The sequence below is a fragment of the Grus americana genome, chromosome 12, assembly GCF_028858705.1.
Source record: "Grus americana isolate bGruAme1 chromosome 12, bGruAme1.mat, whole genome shotgun sequence".
In the NCBI taxonomy this organism is placed as follows: domain Eukaryota; kingdom Metazoa; phylum Chordata; class Aves; order Gruiformes; family Gruidae; genus Grus; species Grus americana.
The window spans coordinates 10,323,218-10,344,174 of record NC_072863.1 but is presented as its reverse complement, the minus strand read 5'-3'; the positions used below and the strand labels follow the sequence as shown (position 1 = coordinate 10,344,174).

The 20,957-nt window shown below is 36.6% G+C and overlaps 1 protein-coding gene across 5 annotated transcripts in view; it reads right to left on the bottom strand.

Annotated features, from left to right (window-relative positions):
* Window positions 1-161: 161 nt before the first annotated feature.
* Window positions 162-20,957, bottom strand: part of LRCH2 (leucine rich repeats and calponin homology domain containing 2) — a 55,023-nt gene continuing 34,227 nt past the window's right edge. For 3 of the 5 annotated variants that reach the window (XM_054839522.1, XM_054839524.1, XM_054839526.1), the window contains 9 exons: window positions 20,500-20,548; window positions 19,245-19,361; window positions 15,915-15,959; window positions 15,418-15,468; window positions 14,258-14,315; window positions 12,134-12,246; window positions 8,784-8,921; window positions 8,417-8,494; window positions 162-7,262 (listed from right to left, as the gene is read on the bottom strand). In XM_054839522.1, the coding sequence (XP_054695497.1) occupies window positions 7,143-7,262; window positions 8,417-8,494; window positions 8,784-8,921; window positions 12,134-12,246; window positions 14,258-14,315; window positions 15,418-15,468; window positions 15,915-15,959; window positions 19,245-19,361; window positions 20,500-20,548 (769 nt within the window). In that variant the 3' untranslated portion in view covers window positions 162-7,142. The remainder of the gene's footprint in view (window positions 7,263-8,416; window positions 8,495-8,783; window positions 8,922-12,133; window positions 12,247-14,257; window positions 14,316-15,417; window positions 15,469-15,914; window positions 15,960-19,244; window positions 19,362-20,499; window positions 20,549-20,957) is intronic. The other 2 variants (XM_054839523.1, XM_054839525.1) reach the window with 1 other exon arrangement.

The window sequence follows — 20,957 nt, the reverse complement described above, 5'->3', positions numbered from 1 at the left end:
TTGTTTGTCACTATAAAAGAACATATTTCCTGATATGTAATGAGGCAGGTCACTTGTCTGTCAAAATGGGAACACAGACATTTGAAAGAACATATAACAAATTCTCATTATTTACTAAGAATATATAAAACTGAAGTGAAATCAAATTGACTACATGAAAGTTATGAAACAGTTTGTATTTTATACACATAGTATGTACACTGGTTTTGGAAATGTGGGTTTTATCCATGCAAATTTAATACAAAAAACTATTTACAAAAAAATAACACTAGGAACATTTTCCAAAAGAAACATGTATGTTGGAAGCTCCAGCAATAATGGAAGTCCTGAAAAAAGACTTCATGCAATATTGTACAAGTAGACAATCAGAGGTGTGAAAGATGCACTCTACAAGAATATGAAATGCAAAATGAATTAAAATGCACTATCAAAGAAGTTGCAAGTATATACACTATTTAAACATCCATTTTTAAGTGATCACTCTGCAACTGTGCCTCAGACCTACTTCTGTCACATCCTGCACACATTTACATATTGTTTGATTACATTGTGTTTTCTGAGTTTTATAATCACAAGTTACAAAATAAAATAACTGAATACCAACTGAATGATAATCATAAAGCAACCACATTTTCCTTGTTCTAGACATTACATAGAAGTATTCACATTATTCCCAATGTAATCCACCAAACCACTCTCTTGCAATGTGGTGTGCATCCCTCATGGGAATCAAAGCCTTGCATTACCTGCTGGTGCAAGAGACATGAACAATTGCAGCCGGGAATTCCCACAGTTGCAGCAATGCTTGATGTGACACAATGATTCAGTAAACACAACTGTGTTAACATTTGCATGTTAAGAGCACCATCTTGCACATGCTCCAGAAAGCGTATTGATACTGAACAATGGGAGTTCCCATGCCAGGAATGGCATGACCAAATCCTAAACAAATATAGCAATTCTGGAAAGATTTCACCAGTTCACTCGTATTTAAAAATGAAACAAAAAGTTTCCAAATATTCTCTAGTTCACAATCTGTCTTCATAAAACTATCGTGGGGAAAAAAGTTAATTTGCCTTATTTCACACAATATTGAAAGTAGTGAGGAAATCCTTATTAGTGCCAAGAATTCATTTTAAAGGACTGCGTGTTGTAGCCCAGTTACCAAACTATTGAGGGAAATTCTGGTTTCACTGAAGTCATAGAATCATTTAGGTTGGAAAAGACCCTTAAGATAATCGAGTCCAAGCGTAAACCTAATACTGCCAAAATAGAAAGTTTCCCAAAGCAATTAATTTTCTGTCAGTTTGATCTATTCTTCTCCTTTAATATTTGCCAAGATACTACAGTAGTCCTGGAGACACTTTTTGGGTTTGTTTGTTTAAAGATTAGGATTCTAAAATGTGTCTGGAAAAACCACATTAAAAAATTTTCTTTGAAAATGTAGATGTCTATAAAACATTTGAACTAAAAATGACTGATTATGTCATTTTTATAACAACTTGTACTGCTTCTATAGAAACAGAGCGATTATAGCAATTTTGCCTCCCATGTTAAAAGAAGAAAAAGTCAAAAATTGTAGTATTGGTACTGCAATACCACAATTTTAAGATAATACGTGGTTAGAACTGTACTGTGAAATACTTGAACACAAATAAAGCAAAGCAGCATTTCATTACATAAGAAACACAGGAGCCAGAAGCGCTCCTCTGTGGTGGCAAGTTTAAATTAAAATTCAGTTAATCACATATGTTCTCCATTTTAACAGTCAAGGTCAGCAGAAATTTTCTTCACAGGAAGAAAATTTTTTACCTTCACATTTATTTTACCAAGAAGATCTGTGCCATAAAATTCCTGATTAAAAAATACAGTTTGCCTTTCCCTCCATTTGTATAACCCACAGCGTGTTGCGTATGGAACAAGAAACAGTATTGCTGTTTTGATTCACTCACATGGAAGGATAAGTGGCACACTAACCTGTTAAGAGTCATGGTACAATTTTCAGTCACTGAAGTTCTGTATTTACTAGAGCAAGCTTCCTCTGTCTCGCTACATCATCCTTTGCTGGTGGAAGTTAAATATTGGTAAACATCTACTTACCTATTACTCTCAAATAATTGCTTTCCTTAGTGTTTTTATTTAGATTGCAAACATCTATTTAAAAGAATTCTGCAGCCTATGCAGGAGGCAGCAGCAGCATGAAGCAAGGAGGTGTGTCCTTCTAAAGTTGTACCGCACAAGCCAGTCTCATTACCAAGCCAGAGGGCAGTGCAAGCGGCACCAGCCAGGTACCCTACCCAGGGCTTGGAATGGGCAATGTTCTCTACACACTCAGCAATGCTTTCTGCAGCACTGGGATAAAGCTATGCAAAACAGACAGCCTTTGAGAAAACAAAGATGCCAAATTTGTTATTATAACCTCTATGGAAAGCGCCATGTACATAAGGATCTGCCTCCCTCAGCATGAAGCGGCTACAAAATATCTATTTCTTTCTCTACTAAATCTAAAGGCTTTTCATTGTGAAGTGATTCAACGTGAAATCAACTCAGAGCACCCTCTCCTTGAACTTTGCCTTTCTCATTCACTTTTTTTAAATTCTAAAGACAGTCACCTGTAAACAGGACACATTTCACCAGTTTTGTGTGTGTTGGGGTGCTATTTCGTTTATTTGCTTTTGTTTTTCAAGTAGAGGTCACTGTTTATTTGACAAACCTCTTGAAAGAGAAATTTGATTTACCAATGCAAGATCATCTATCTGCAGAAAGTGCTAAAAACTCCCACAAGTTTCTTTCAGTTGAAATCAGCTGAATTATTAACGTGCTTTACCTCTGCATTGGTATACAGACAAACTGGCAGACTGCAGCTGTATTATAGACAACAGCTACCTTTCATACAAGCATTTAAGAAATCAGCAGAAGGAAGAAGTGCCAGACCTTTGTCCTTCTCTTCAATACTGAGAAGACACATGGAAATTCAGTTTTAGTGAAAATAGATGCCTTTTCATTTTTTGTTTCAATTTGGCTACAGATTTATGTCAAAATCTGAGAAGACTGCAACTAAACAGTAAGATATCTGTAATAAAGTTTCTAGCGCAGTATGTAACTGATGGTAGTCCTTAACCTGTAATTTTATTGAGGTGACATACCCTCCCATAGTATGAAAGCTGTGCTTCAGAGTAATTTTTCCTATGACATATCAGAAAATTTGTATTAAATAAAGGAATCAGTGTAATATTTTACAGCTTCCTTTGACTTACCAGAGATCGCTATTTTTACTCAAGAATTTGACAGTAAAGCTTTGCTAGTGTCAAACAACTTTAAGCCATAGTTGCTATGGTCAGGTGTTCCATGAAATAAAAAGGTGAAATCTTTACTGAAGTCAAGAGCAAAACTTGCATTGACTTCAGTTAAGATCAGATTTTACCCAGAAATTCTTATGATGTCACATTTGTTTCAAATGTATTCCTCCATATTTTATGATAATTTCAGTTCCTGGTCATATTCTGGAAGGCCTCTCGATACAGGGGTATAGATGCTTTTCTGCATGCCCAGCAGTGCCCCAGCTAGCACAATGGATTAGCAGTATTATATAATGGAAGTGAAGCATTTCTGAGATACTGTGTGGGAAGTCACACTTTACAACAATTACTTTAATGCCACTACTTTAAGATCTCACAAGATCTGGGACATTATTGCTTAAACGAAAGATCATTCGTGTGCGACATACTGCATCCAATGACATAAAAACCAGAAAAAATAAACAAGGCCAGAAGCCCTGTCAGTATGTTGATGCAACTCTGATTTACAGTTCGTACCACATTAACGCAGTAACTTTATACAGCATTCACAATAACAAAAGCACCCTAGTTAACTCAAATTTATTAGAAAAACTAAAGCTTTTAACGCTAACTTTTCTTCACATCCAAAGTAAAAACTGAGTGGCCATAATAGGAATTCTGCAGGCCTCTGTTTTTAACCATCCTATCAGCTATACCAAGTATCAAGTGATGACATCGCATCATAAACAAAATAGGAAAAGGGTATCTCCAACATAATAGATGTTGGTAGCAAGGATTCTGGAATCACAGTAATTCACCAATGCCACTGGAGCAATTTGTTTTTAAAAAGTAAATAGGAAGGAGGAAAGCGGCATGCCATAATGAAAATGGGAAGTCACTAGATCTGTGAAGAAACAAAAATAACTAAGATGATGCTGGGAATCAAATGAAAAGGGAAAAAGGGGAGAGTAGGCAAATCCTTGTACAAGGAAGACAGCAACAATTTCCACAGGCTCCTATAAAATGAAAACTTAAATTTCAAAACTTTTTTAGCATCTTTTTTGCAGTTGCTCCTAAAAAAATCACAATGGGAACAGCCAATTTTAGCAAGGCTTTAGATTATTATTATTTGTAAAAGCAGCTAAAGAAAGATGAGAAAAGATTAATCCAGGCACAGTGGACCTAAGGATACATGAAGGTCTGAATCTTTGCAATGCTAAAAAGGAAGCCCTGGAAGAATCATGATTATCATTCCCCATAAGCATGAAGAAGGCCATAGTAATTTCCAATGAATGGAAAAGCACAACTGTTTCTAGCAAGTTTGTGGGGAAGAACTCCAGAGCACTAAAAAAAAAAGTTATTTTAGTAGTTTTCAACTTCAGAGATACAGTTTAAAATAAGTACATTAATTTCACATCCAGTTTTCAAGTTACTTATGAAATAAGCTAAGCTTAAAAAAATTGTAAGCATCTGGCATACTACATCACAGGAATTCTTAATGTTTACCCTGTGATGTAACTTTGTAAGTTTAGTTCTAGTAGGAAAAAAGTTATCTTAAGATCAGAAAACATATTTAAATATGATAATGAAATAGTAGTGTAGATGAGTTTAAGCCAGATAACTGAAAGTGACAGTTTACAGTGTGCAATTCTATAGCTAACATACTGAAACAGAACTTCGTTGTTGTCAAATACCATAGCAAGGAATTGAAAGACAATGACATTCTTTTTGAATGGTTGTGTTCTTCAGATGTAGCAGACAATAAGCATTTTGCTTCATGAATTATATTACTTTTTTAGTCTTAGCATGACTTTTGAGATACTGCCTTTAATGAAAAACAGAGATTGAAGTTAAAATTGAGTATTATGTGAATGATTTAAAAAAGAGAGAGATTTGAAATACCATATTTGAAAGGTCACAGCAATCTAGTGTTCCTAAACAAGTATTTATGTAACTTAAGAGTTATATCTAGGACTTTGCAAATTAAGTTTTACACCAGCCTCTTCATGAGCTGTGTTAATAGTGATTTTTAACTATTACACATGAATCAGCTTATTTCAAGGGATTTAAAAATAATGTACCTTTTAAAATCTTGTAATCAGAAAAAGGTTATTTTTCCTCTCAGCTATTGATTTTAAGGACTATTGCAAACGAAGTAAGGAGCAAATGATGCCCCTCCCTCATTCTTTTATGAATTATATTACATGGGGTCTTGATCAATTGGGAAGAACAGAATCAAATCTTGTTACACACTTGGCAAACATCCTTCAATTGAAATTAACTTAGCCTGAAGTAGAATAATCTGTGACAGTCAGAACTTTTTTTTTTTTTAATTAAGCTACCTATTCATGAAGAACAAACTAATGCAAACAGATTTATTACTAAAATTATTTGCAACTTGTTTGGAGAAGAACTCAACTGTGTATGGTTTCAGAATGTTCTCAAAAGACCGAGAATTTGTGCAGAAGCAAACAAATACATAAACTCAGAAGTTTCAAAAAACCACCACAGTGGAAATTTTTCTTTTTCACATTTATGAAGAGAAGTCTAATGTCTCAGCACAGTGACATTTGTACAAACTGATTTGTGTGCTATGCCACACTTGTGTAAGTTACACAATAAATTCCATAAACACTAAAAAGATAAACACTGATATTTCTCAACTAAATTATGGATATACCTGTTGTAAAAATGTAATGTGAGATCAGGAGCAATATTACACAAAATCCTGAAAGATTACACAAAATCCTGAAAGTCACAGCGTAAACCTGAGATTTTGGCAGTTTTATCAAAATGTCCTAAATTACTCTGTATGCATCACTAGTCCTCATGTCTTTACTCACCGTGTATATTTGTTTGTCCCAAACAAAGAAAAGTAGACAACTTTTTTTTGTCCAACAATACATTAAACCAAAAGTGATTAGGTATTATCAAATTAAATATCATAAATAAAAAGTATTTACAGCATTTTCTAATTATTAGACAACAAAATAACCAATTAAATTGTGCAACAAACTTAAAACACCCAACATCAAAAATGTGAAGTATTACTTAAATCTTCACGTACTGATTTTACAAAAAACTATTAAAATATTTAAAAATTTCCATTTTATCTATTTTAAACAAAGAAATTTCAAAAATGTTTAAGACTATTAAGAGTTATCAATTACACAGGCACTTCACATGTAAACAATCTACAGTACAACTGAAAAATATTTGGCGCCAACCTAGAAGACTGGAAAAAACTCAGTAAAATGTGTCCTTTTCCCACTGTATACTGTTTTGTATAATCACCATACACTCAGACTAAATACTGGCAATGTTAGAAGTGTGTAAGTTACAATCAGGAGTGCAAAAAATAAAGAACGCAAATATTAAGCTTTCTGAGAGAGTGAAAGTGGATTACAAGTGATCAGTCGCTCGCATTTTTACCATCATACCATCGCTACATTTTTTTCTTACCTTTAAATCAAATGATTGACTTGAAAGACTGAAGGGGGGGGCGCGTGCTTTATATTTCAAAATAATTCAAACAACATTTTCAATGTAGAAAAAGAAACCCAACATTTACCTGTAACACTGTGAGATGTTAAATGGCAGCTTTTAACTTAAATTAACTGGAAAGAGAACCTGATGCTACCACAATCTCTTTGTGCATTCAATTACAAAAAAAAAAAATGTTCTTTTAACTGTCAGCTGACTTCAAGGTTTTCACATACAACTCCAAAGTAAGGCTCTCTACAGCATCTAGACAGATACTAGTTTTTGATGGCTTGGATGTTCCTGTGTAGGAAGCAGAACTGCCTCAGAGCAATCCAAATCAACAGATCGAATGGTAAGTCGTCTAGTTTCCAAGAAGTCGTGTCACATGGAGGAAAGCTGAGATACTTTCAACACTGGCAATTCAAGCAGAGCTTGAACTGTGAGGCCAACCTTCACCAGACCCCTTTCCTCCAGAATGTGATGAGGCAAGCAAAGTCTCTCCTGCAAAATGAAGCAGTACATGTATCAAGCTTTATTCATTTTTCTCCCCCAAGGTGGGTAACAAACACGTTCTCTCTGAAGTCACACATACATTACTACAAGACACTTGCACAGAAAATGTCTTTGGCCTTAAATTTCGCATGTGGCTCTCTACAGTAACAGAACAGTCAGAAACTAGTTATATCTAAGTTTCAAGTATTAAACTATGACAACTTCAGAAGATACATAAAGGACTGCTAATTTCATAAAGCCAAAGAGACTGGGTTTTTTTTCCATAAGGAGAGCAAGAAAAACAGGCTGATGGGGACTGTTGGCTCAGTGCCCTACTTCCCCCTTCCCTTGTTTTGGAAGCTTATTACCAATTTTTCCCTTGGGAAAACTTGGAAGTGCAGATAGACTGGGTCCTCAGTAATAAGCCATTCCCCAAGAAAATAATCTTTCCGTTTCAAAATTCAGCACAAGCTGGATGCTTTTTCCAACTGCTATCTGGTGTTACATGTAATTCAGGAGGTAAATCTCAGCATCTCTAACTTCTGAACGGCCTGTGGATCCACACTAGATAGAAACTGTGGCAGAGTATTAACCCAGGCTTCTAAATCCATGAATGAGTTTTCCACTAGAAAGGGTCAAGGGAATTTTCTGTCTCTTGTAATATGCAGGAAATGATTTGATCTTTAGGGTTTTCTCTCATACAGAGAAGTAAGAGGATGAACCTGGGCAACAGAAGCATGAATAATGGGCTGCAACTACAGCTGTGCTAAAAAAAGATAACTAATCAGTTAGGCTACATATCTCTGTAATTGCAGGATTTTTCCTAGGCAGACACTGAAATTCATGCCAAAGTGACTTGCTAAACTCAATGCTTTCAAATATTACAACATCATCCTCTCGCATCAGTTCTTTTGTTTAGATGATTATTTTACAAGTATATCAGTATTATTTTTACCGTAAGGAACCGACTAGAAACCCATAAAATGGCTTCCTCAAGTTCATGCCACCGGCCAGAAATGGGACTTCTTTTCATATCTTCAAGTTGCCTGGTCAGTGTTATAATCACTATTGCTTCCTGAATTAGGCCCCTCCCAAAACCCCACTTCAGTATTGGCTGACATTTTCTGTGGTTATTAATTAAGTCAATAAAGCTATTAGTATACCTGTGGAACGCCCAGTTTTTTACAAGCATCAAGAAAGTTTTCAACATTTCTTCGGCACTTTGCCATACTGAGTTTAGGCTGTAAAGACAGGATGTTAGATCTTCATCATACATTCATGAAGGATTGTATATTTCTGATGCAAATTCAGTAACAGTTGCTAAAACAAAAACCAAATTCTATGAAGACTCAGTATATGAAAATAGCTCTTAAACTAAACTTCTGAGCCTTGTTTAATGCTTCTTACAGAAAAATCAAAGTGAGGAATGTAGCCAATTAATATGGTAAACATGATTCATGATGTTTCAGTATTGAACTTCAAAAGCTTGTTTTCACATAAGATGCAACAAAAGTGAGATAAATGACTTACCACTGCTGGCGATGGTACGTGAATGCTGGCAACAGAACGTGGTCTTATGTGATTGGCTAAATGGCAAAGAACTACTCCATCCATCAATGCTGCTCCAATGTCGTCTGGTAAAATTACTTTTAACCTTGATTCAAGATTCTATTAAAAAGTCCAGAAGTTACTTTCAACATTAGCTAATTTTTAATTTTAAATCTAGAGTATTTTAAAGCATTCACTTTAAAAGGGACATTTTAATACTAAAATGAAGTAAATGGAGTCAACTCACACTTTACTGAGTACAAATATCCTTTTCTCTTTATCATTAATCTTACATACCCTTTGCTTGGGTTTTTGTTTGTTTGTTTTGTGGTTTTTCTTCCTTCGTGACACAACTACATACACTGAGAAAGACATTCAGCCAACAGCTACTGTGATACATAGCTCTCAAGGCCATACAATAAACTCACTACTCGTAATAGGAAAGCACAGAATTTAAGGATAGAAATGTTAGGCTGAATACCTCATTAGCTGTTAGTGTGCACAATTTGTGGGTTGAAATCATACACAATTTTACCAGGAGAAGGAGGAGAGGGGGAAATAAGAGGGGAACACAACCACTTTGGGCATGGCTATTTCACTCATGCAGATGACAGTTAAATAGCTGAGGAAAGGGCAAGCCAAGAAGTGCCCATACTGGTGTTGCTAAACAAAGAAGGGAATCCTGGGATGTTTTTTCCCACCCCAGCAACAAGCCTTCACTGCTCAGGAAGTGAATCAGACAAGACAAACAGCCTTCATAGAAGTCACACCCCAAATTAGCACTGCCTTGGAAAGCAGAGCTGCTATGATTTACAGTTAACTATAAAACTGTTAAGCATGTTGAGATTAGGGTTGTGATAAGCGGCGCAGAGTCTAGTTGGAGGTCAGTGCTTGGTCCAGTCTTATTCGACATATTCATCAATGACCTGGACGAGGGGACAGAGTGTAACCTCAGGAAATTTGCTGATGATACAAAACTGGGAGGAGTGGCTGACACACCAGAAGGCTGTGCTGCCATTCAGCAAGACCTTTACAGGCTAGAGAACTGGGTGAAGAGGAATCATATGAAATTCAATAAGGGCAAGTGCAGGGTCCTGCACCTAGGGAAGAAACCCCCAAGTACCAGTACAGGTTAGGGGCTGACCTGCTGGGAAGCAGCACTGTGGAGAAGGACCTGGGAGTCCTGGTGGACAACAAGCTCTTCATGTGCCAGCAGTGTGCCCGCGTGGCCAAGAAGGCCAATGGTATCCTGGGGTGCATTAAGAAGAGCATGGCCAGCAGGTCGAGGGAGATTATCCTCCCCCTCTACTCTGCCCTGGTGAGGCCACATCTGGAGTTCTGTGTGCAGTTCCGGGCTCCCAAGTTCAAGAAAGACAAAGAACTACTGGAGAGAGTCCAGCAGAGGGCTACAAGGATGATGAGGGGACTGGAGCATCTCTCTCATGAGGAAAGGCTGAGAGAGCTGTGTCTGTTTAGTCTGGAGAAGAGAAGACAGAGAGGATCTTATCAACGCTTATAAATATCTAAAGGGTGGATGTCTAGAGGAAGGGGCTAGACTCTTCTCAATAGTGCCCAGTGACAGGACAAGGGACAACGGGCACAAACTGGAAAAAAGGAAGTTCCATCTGAACATGAGAAAAAACTTCTTTACTCTGAGGGTGACCGAGCACTGGAACAGGCTGCCCCGAGAGGTTGTGGAGTCTCCTCTGGAGATATTCAAAACCCACCTGGATGCAATCCTATGCAACCTGCTCTAGGTGATCCTGCTCTAGCAGGGGGGTTGGATTAGACAATCTCCAGAGGTCACTTCCAAACCCCTACCACTCTGTGCATCTGTGTGAATCTCTGAACAGAACTATACAGAAAACAACTTACTGGAAGTATGAAATTTAGATCCTATTCAGTACTGCATAACTTAAAATCATAGAATTATAGAATTGTTTTGATAGGAAAAGACCTTTAAGATCATCAAGTCCAACCGTTAACCTAACGGTGCCAAGTCCACCACTAAACTATGTCCCTAAGCACCACATCTATTCATGTTTTAAATACCTCCAGGGATGGTGACTCAACCACTTTTATCCAATCTAAACTTCCCCTGGCACAACTTGAAGCCATTTCCTCTTGTCCTATTGCTTGTTGCTTGGGAGAAGAGACTGACCCCCACCTCACTACAACCCCTTTCAGGTAGTTGTAGAGAGCGATAAGGTCACCCCTCAGCCTCCTTTTCTCCAGACTAAACAACCCCAGTTCCCTCAGCTGCTCCTCGTAAGACTTGTTCTCTAGACCCTTCACCAGTTCCATCGCCCTTCTTTGGACATGTTCTGGCACCTTAACGTCTTTCTTGTAGCAAGAGGCCCAAAACTGAACACTGTACTTGAGGTGCGGCCTCACCAGGGCCAAGTTCAGGGGGACAATCACTTCCCTTGTCCTGCTGGCCACACTATTTCTGATACAAGCCAGGATGCCGTTGGCCTTCTTGGCCACCTGGGCTCACTGCTGGCTCATATTCAACTGACTGTCGACAAACATCCCCAGGTCCTGCTCCACCAGGCAGCCTTCCAGCCACTCTTCCCCAAGCCTGTAGCGTTGCATGGTGGTGTTGACCCACGTGCAGGACTCGGCACTGAGCCTTGTTGAACCTCATACAGCTGGCCTTGGCCCATCGATCCAGCCGGTTCAGATCCCTCTGTAGAGCCTCAAGCAGACCAACACTCCAACACAACTTGGTGGTGCCCGCAGACTTACCGAGGGTGCACTCGATCCCCTCGTCCAGATCACTGATAAAGATATTAAACAGAACTGGCCCAAATACTGAGCCCTGGGGATGACCACTTGTGACCGGCTGCCAACTGGATTTAAATCCATTCACCACAACTCTTTGGGGCCGGCCATCCAGCCAGTTGTTAACCCAATGAAGAGTATGGCTGTCCAAGCCAGTTTCTCCAGGAGAATGCTGTGGAAAATGGTGTCAAAGGCTTTACTGAAGTCTAGGTAGACTACATCCACAGCCTTTCCCTCATCCACTAAGTGGGTCACCTTGTCATAGAGGAGATTGTAGCAACCTCAAAAACCTAAAAAAAAAAAAATACTCATTTTTCATTTTACTTCATTTTTCAGCTAAAAACCATTTTAGTTCCAGGTTGATATTTTGGTTGGACCAAAAATGGTACCAGAGTAACCTGTTACATGAAATTCCTTGGGAAGAAATATCACTACAGAGATGCCCTTGTACAACTGTAATGATTTGCAGGCCTTTATTATAAAAGTTTAAATTGTGGTACAGAGCTAACTAAAGGCACTGCACCCATATAGTAAATAATGGTACATACATTGCGAAGCTGTCTTATTTGTTCCCTTTCTTCCCTTAAATGCTCCATTTTCCTCCTCATTGTAAATCCAGGATCCACTGCACCATAGTCCTGGCGAGATGCACGGCTGAAAGCTATTAAACATTAGTGAAGTTAGTTTTCAGAATTCAGATTGAAAAAAATGTAATGACTAAAAATCTACCACAAAGGATAGAAATGAGAAAAAAGCTGCAGAACTTTTTAACACAAATACATTTAAGTACCTTGATGTCAAAGATACTGTCTATGAAACTTATCTGTCAAATAAAATACACAGATCATCTTATTTAAGTGCAAATGGATAACTGGAAAATACAGAGACGGAATTGACTTCAATATTCAAATATCTGTTTGAGATATACAACACCATTTGCACTTTTCCCAGTATATCTTGCAGTGTAACTTTGAAAGTATTTTCATTGTGTTTTACTTTTAATCAAGCATAAAGTCTTTACGGAGACTAAAAAAAAGACAGAACTCCCTGGTATAATTTACAATGAAAAATTTAAAATACATATACACATACGTGCATATGTTAGGTGGGCATACGTAGAGACACAGTGATTGAAAAATGTGAAGTGTCTCATCTAAAAGTTCAGAGTTGTTGTTTAAGACCTCCTTTTTAAAGAATTACATTCACTTTACAATTCATGGTCAGAAAGCCTTCAAATGACAATTCTATTATTTTATAGAACACTGGCAAATAAAAACTCTTCTGTAGCAATACCACTGTACCCTTAAGTATTTTACCTGATGCTTTTTGGGGGCGGGGGGGCGGAAATCAATACTTACATCTTTAGAAATTTCTATATTGTTTAACAGTTTGGATTTTAGCAAGAGATCTAAAAATCAAAAGTAACAGATTTTATAGATACTCTTGAAGTCACTGCTCTGATTTTACACATTATGACAGTATGTAGTTTGTATACAGAAAAATACACATGTGTGTTACTGACAGTATCTAGATTTTGGCTTGTAACTAAGAAACAAAATGCCATTCTCCTTCCTAGAACTGAGTGAAAGGGGTGCTGCTGGCAGTGGCTCCTAGGAAGCTTACTACCGCACTGAGAAAAGATGGGCTGAGAAGTCCTAACAAGCCTGCTTCCTCCTACCAAATCTGCACCTTCCTGCAGCCAAGGATGTAGACAACTCAGAAGCCTCTAAATGATCACAGCCAGGCATGTTCTGGTACATGCAACTAACCTCACTATCTCTGGCACAGAAGTTTCACGCAACTGCTTACAAATCTCAAGTCACTTACGGGCCCTGAAGAAGCCATTTGCATGACCTCAGCCAGACATACTCTACCACTGAGAACTCACAAGCTAGTATCAAGGAGGTCAAGCTTTTCCACCATAAAGACTGAATGAAATTAAACTGAAGAGTTGAGATCATTCTTTTTTAATGTATTTGCATGAAGACCGTTCCCTTAAAAACAGAGAAGAGTGGTATTAACTGGAAAAAGGATTGCACAGTGGCTTTTCCAAACTGTCTTTTATACTGTTGACATCCAATATTCACATAGACACTTGCAAACAAAAGAATACTGTAACTGCAAAAAAAAAAAAAAAAAAAAAAAAGAAAAGTATTATTTCTACCTAGATTTCAGAGGACTGAAAGTCTGCTTTAGACAAAACAACTTTCTTATTAGGGTATGGCAGAGTTTTGGAAGAGTCAGGGTGCACCAAGCCATAAAACTCCTGGCAAAGCTCTGCTCAAAGTATACTTTCATAGGACAAATTACAAAAATCTACTTCTCTTGAAACCCTCCTGCCTCAGCCATCAGGTCTCGAGAACAATTGCAAGCTGTTTCCCTGTTCTTTGACAGTGACTAAATATGCACAAAATACATCAGTGGGGAAAAAAATTAAAAATCAATTTAAAAAAAAAAGACATCACTGCACAACTTTAAGAACTTTCAATTCGTTTGCCAAAATAGCTATGTCTTTTCCAGTACTATGTTTATGATAAGTACAGAGTGGACTGCTGTACTGTGGCATCTCTTCACATCCATTTCAATTCATGCATCTGCTATTCTTACCATCTGTTTTAGCCTGGGAAGTAAACACCTGTTCTATCATGCTATCTTAGAGAACAGCAGCTTACCTGACCTTGGTTTGAGACCAAATGGACCATGAGTGTTACTATCTGTCCTTTCATAATCCTGTTAAAAGAGATAAAGTGAATTTTCTTCCATTCATTAAAAGAATTAACTTTTGTTCCCATTAAGATAGTGTTTAAATTAGTCTTGCCTAAGAAAAGCAAATCCTTCTGCTTAACTGTAACACACTCTTTCAAAGGGGACAGTATAAAATAAATGAAATGAAAGTAACCTTACCACATGCAGGTAAAATTATCTTACTGAGGAAGAAAAGCAGCATCGGATTAACTAAAATCTACTCTAAGCCATTTCCAACTACTGCAAACCATTCTGTGAACAGAGTTCCAAGCGAGCTGTAAGCAGATGCAAATATCCTCCCAACACTTAGCATCAAAATATTTCTTAAGAAACATTTACTTTCAATTATGAAGATCAGGTTTTTCTCATTTCACTATCTAATAAGAGAGATGCACTCAGTAATTTGGTATGCACATGAGATACCCTTATTTCAACTCATTTCACTGTATGTGGGAGATGTTCTCATTCTGCTCCCTCAGGTTCCCTATTGACATGAGGTGGAAATGTTAATAAACTTTGGTAAGCCTTATTCAGAGCTCAGTAGTGCAGTGCAGCCACAGTGGGACTACATGGACATTCCTTAAAAAGCAAAGCCACCAGTGAATGAGGCTGCAAAGCTGCACCACAAAGGCAAGAGCCAGAACTGTAAAGGATGAAACTCTCTAAGAAGCGTCAGTACCTTTGGGTTCCCTGTGATACATAAAATACTAAACCATAAGTTTTACTTAAAATCCTCTGGATGGCTAGTACATAGGGAACACCTACAAAACACGGCAAATTTGATTTTTGTTTTATTAGCTATTTATTTCCATTAGGAAAGCTAATGGAGACAAAGCAATGCACCTTTCTATTCACCAGTCAAAAAGAAGAAACCTAGGAGAGATCAGATAGTTGCAGAGGTAAAACAAGTTGTAATAGCTGTGTCTAGTTTCTATCTATTTTTGAATTTTTATTATGAAGAAATGTTTCTAATTGCAGTTTCAAAGGAAACTAACAGCTTTACATCTGCATGGAAAACCTGATGACAAATAACGTGCACAAAGAAACGTTTGTTGAATGAGTGAATAACAAAACCACAAACTTGTACCTCAGACGACACAGGAGACTGTGGGGACACATTAGTATTATCACTGTCTTGCTAAAAAGAAATCAAAGAGATGAAATTATAAAAATGAAAATTATGATTTAACAAGAAACATGAAATTATGAAATAAACAATACATGGGACATGCAACATTTGTCAAGTATGCGACAAAGTGGCAGTAACTAAATTTAAAATCATGTAAGTCAAGGAAACACTGTTCACTATGTCAAATATTACTTATACATTACCTCTGCTTGATAGGTGAATTAACTTTCCTATTATCAAAGCAAGTCCTCCTTTTCCCTAGTACACAATCTTGATGGCTTTTTTTGAGTAAAGAAGTATAATACTTATTTCTGCTATGGCTTTGGAATGCAAAATTTTTTTGTGTGGACTCTACCCAATATTCTCCTTTTCTGTGACTGTGGCTCGCAGGTGTTCATAAAAGACCAATGAATAAAATGTTTTCTTAAATATTTTACACAATTACTATTTCTCACCTCATCATTTTCATTTCCACTTGAACTCTTTCTGGAAGACTTATACTGCAAAACACACACAATTATTACTTTAAAACATAAGTATGGTTTTCATTTGAACTAAATGGCTTGATATCACTCAGATGTTACTTACTACTGGTGAAGCTGCTGAGAAAAAAATGTTACAAAATCAAAGGAAAAAAAGGAAACAAAACAGAAAAGGAACATCTAATTCCTAGGCTAGTCAAGATCTTCATTATGTTGAAGAGAAGATATGAGCATTTTAAAACTAAATACTTTTATAATGTGAACTCTGACTGCATCTAACAGTTGATCCAAGTGAAAAAATCTTAACAACTGCTACTCTGAAGCATTATTTGTTAGAAGAAATTATGCAACCTGTGAAAGTTACTTTTACAATTGTTATGTAACTTTGAGGTTGCTTACACTTTGAGAGATTGACTTGACATTGTAAAAAATTAAATTAAAAAAATAAAAAAAATCAGTATTTCCTTTACAACTTCAAAGCCTGATCACATCCTTTTATCTGAGACCAGCACTTTTTCCACTACCTTCATTGCTGTCCCGCTTCCTGAAAGTGCAGGAAATGAAGGAGGGATTGAAGGAAGAAATTTATAAAAGTGGTATTTAAGAAAATAAGCGTATTTCATTGTCTGCAGAGCAAGTGTACAAAAAAAAAAATAGAAAAAAACATGCAGCTAGAATTAAAAAGATCCATCACTATAAAACTCTGGTAAGTGTGTTGTGTATATGGCCAGCCTTTCCATCTTTATGATATAACACATAGTGCAGACAAAAGTAAGAGACTAACTTTGGAACTATAAGGATGGCTCTCCTTCAAAAATCTGACTTTTAGGTGTACATATAGGTTTTAGTCAGAAGAGTTTCTTAAAGGAAGAAAAATCTTACTTGCAACTATGTTCCTCAGTATTAATAAACATGCAAACTTACATAGTTCTGTTATAGAAAGTTGTATTTATTACTTAAGCACAGAAGATGCTTGTCTTCAAAGTTTAACTGAGCACTGATGGACTGTAAAATTGAACAGCTTTATAGAGCTTTATAGAATTTTCAACAGCTTTTGAACTACATGCTGAACAATGCTGACAACAATGGTCAACAGCATGTCTTTTGACAATAGGAGTCTAGGACATACAAAGCCTTTGTCAGCTATCATTTTCTATGCAAATTAAATACATCTTTTGAAGAGTGACTGAATAAAGTGTCAGTTGTTGGTTTGTGGGATTCTTTTGTTGTTTCAGTTTGCTTGGTTGTTTTGAGGGGTTTGGATTTTCTTTGTGTTTTGGTGGTTTTTTTGTGTGTGAGTTTGGTGGGGTTTTTTTTAACTATGCACAGAGTACAGATAGTTCTGGGGTCAGATAGAGACCTATTACATATACCCACGACTGGATATTTCTCTTCTTGGGTTTATTTCCTGTATGTTTGCAGTACAAGTGAATATATTACTTTGGCAGCTGATAGGGCAAAGCCTGATTTTTTTATGCCCTGCAGATCTCCACTGCTGACTTCCATTTTATATAGGCCTTTGGCCAGTTCCGTGTTCATGTTTTTCCACCATAATTAACCATATCAAAGATAGCACATAGTAATTCTTTTCCCTTCTGGATACACTAACAAGAATTTCAGCTTGGATGTAGCTAAGATCCAAAACAACTACAAACTATTCAGGGGGGAGGGGAGGTGAGGCAGGGCAGGGAGGGGGGGAAGGCATTTGGTCTTCAACGGTAAGATTCTTTTTACATACTTAATGCAACAAAAATTTCAGTTTCCAGTGAGACTTCAGTGCAATGCCACAAGAAAAGGAGTTCTAATTCTCACGGGCATTTTCCTACCCTTCTGCTGCACAGTACAATTATGTATAAAAATATATTATATGTAAAATAAAGATGCTCTGTAAATAGTTCTGGATACTGATCCAAGTAAATTTTCCCTGTTCTAATGACACCCATTGCAGTAATTTAGCATGTATTTATAAGATATAAGTGTTTGGCAGTACAGATATGATTATTCAATGAGCTTTTTTGCCAAGAAATAATGGACACAATATGAACTGTATTTTTACTGGTTTCTCAGAACAGCAGCACCACTTTTTTTTTTTTTCCCCTCAGTTTGCCATGGAAGACAGACCTAGTTTCACTTGCTTATTACCTTGTTTTTGCAAATGAAACCATCAGTGATACTGTACTTTTTGTTACTGGTACAGCCTGCTTAATTCACTTTTGAGACGTATCTATTGCTGTATGTAATGTGATTTCAGTTGTCTGCTTCCATCACAGAGCTCAAAACTGCAATCTGTATTAGCATTTAAAAGACATCCTTTAAAGTTATGAGGAATCACTAACACAGGTCTTCTCTGTTGACAAGCACAGCTGTTCAATGAGTCAAGTGACTGAATTATGTTTTACTTAGAAGTTTCTCCCCTTCCCCTCAAAGGCTGCAGGGCAAAATGTATTTAGGGACGAAAACCCTGGAAAGAGGTCAGTAGAATTCAAGTTAGAATACAACTCCATATACTCTTCAGGAAAAAAAAAAAAAATAGCTTCTATAATCACAAGAACGTATCTGAGCTGTATGGCATGCTCTTTCTTAGAATTTAATTTATTTGAAGTTCCCTAGCATTTCATGAAGAAGTTTGATGGCAAAAGACCCAAGAAACTCATTTCATAAATGACAAATTTAATTTTAACTCAACCTAGCACTGGTCAGAATTCTCCTATTTCTCTACCATACCCCAAAACAAATTTTCCTCTAATGCTGCTATAACTTCATATCTGTTTTGCAATAAGCAGACACTGACATCTGGCGACCAATGGTACACACTACAGCAGCAACATAATACAGAGAAAATGTCCTCTCTAAAATGCAAGCTAAGGCAGTGAGAACCAAAATGCATAAAACATGCTTATAACCAAGTTGCACAAAAAGGTAATGTATATTTCCCTTGCACTAAAAAAAAAAAACCCAAACCAAAAAAACCAATACACTCAAAGTGGATGGGGAAGGATCAATGACTGAAAATTAGTTTCTAGCTTTACCAGAAGGCAACTGTAAACTACTTTCTTTTATTTAAAAGATAAACAAAGTATTCAGTTGATTTTTTTGCTCCTGATTTTCTGGCATGCTCACATTACTCTAAATACATACAAATATATTATTTAACTCAAGAGAGTGAAATAAAAAAATTACAGATTACATGCAAAATTAAAAGCATGACAACCTTTGAGGTTTTCTTACCTTTACTTAGTTATATAGTTTCTTTTACTCTCACTAAAAAAGAAAGTGTCACCCACCCACACTCCCTCCCATTACCTTGAAATACTCTTTTCTAATTTGTTTACTTCTCCTTCTTTCTTCATTCTGCCAAATCACTGGCTGTGTTTCTGGCCAATGCTGCTCATCCATTGAATCCTTCTGGTTTTCCAGTGGCTATAAGGTTCAGAAATATTTTTACGTAAAAGGTAAATATACTTCATGTGCATTAATACAAATCAGTATGAACTACAATTATAAATTACTTGCTTCTCTCATAATCTAGTTTTCTGACATGAAAATGCTATCAGTCTTAATTATGATTCTGGTAGAAGTCACTTACTTCCTTTCAAATCGTAAGAAATATTTCACAGAAGAAAAAGAATCTATGATACAATTCTTAAGAAAATAACACCCTTTTCTGCATTGAGCCTAATTTTTACAGGGATGTTAGGAAGCCACCTAAGGCTGCCATAAATAACTACAAAACAAGTTAGAAATGTGGTTAGCCACTAGCATATCTAACTTCTCAATCTGAATACTCATTGTACAGGAAAAGGATGGCTACAACAGAACTAAGTATTTGTCTGCTGTTCCTATCTAAAAGATCATAGACATTAACTAGCTGTAGAGGAAATCTCTTTCAAAGTATTATGCAACATATTCTGAAGAGACAGCTAAAGTAGATTTATTCTTAAAATAACAATGAATATGTATGAATATGTCTGGTTTATGCAAACTGAAAGCAGACACTCTGAAGGGACCATTTCCTAATAAAGCTAAAACTATATTTCCAACTATTTCTTCATATTAGAATATCAGGTCATTTAAAGTACAACAAATACCTGTTGGATTAAAATGTAAAATAATAAAAAGTACTCTCTACAGTTTCACTGCACTTTTATTGCACATGCAAGATTCTCAGTGAGGTAAGGGGCATGGAAGGCCTACATAATTCAAACCATTCAGAAATTTAAAAAAAGAACATTATGGTGAGACAATAAAATTTATATGTAAAGAAATACTACAACCCAAGTAAGTAAAACTTATGTCTCATTAGTTTCAAGATCTTAAAGCTAGTACCATATGCTCTAAAAAGAAGAGGCCTCCATTATATAAAAGTCAAATTATCTTGAAGCATAAGTTCTTCAAAGGTTTTATATTTTCCACCACAATTGCATACATACAATAACTGTGTAAGCAACCATATGAAGATATAAAAGTTTTCTGCCAGAAATACAAAACCAAGAAACAAGGCAAAACAAAACAAAATCACTCAAATATGAAGCCACCACATTTACATTTGAGTATTTACCTGCCAGCTGTATGGGGACACTGGGGAATTCACTTCATCTGTTGAGACACTAAAAATTAAGATGAGAGGCATTATGAAATTTACTACTTTGTGTACTTTAAAACCAAGTTACTTGAAAATATGAAAAAAGGGAACACTATTAAAAAGCAGCTTCTCTGCAGCGCTATAGTATTTTTTTGCTACCTGTATAAGGATGTCACAATCTGGCTAAAAATACGGCCATTTGACTACAATCTCAAATCATATTTCACTCTTTTACCATATGCTGACAATAGGCCTTCCACACTACAGTGCTTTATTCAGATAAAGCTTTATTTTTAGGGATATGAGAATCTTTCTACTCTCTTTGTATGTTCCTCATGCAATGTGTGATTTGGGTTCCTACATACCAGTGCAATAAAACAGCAAATAGCCTGCAACACCTACGTTATCTTGTTTGCACACCTCAAAATTAAGGG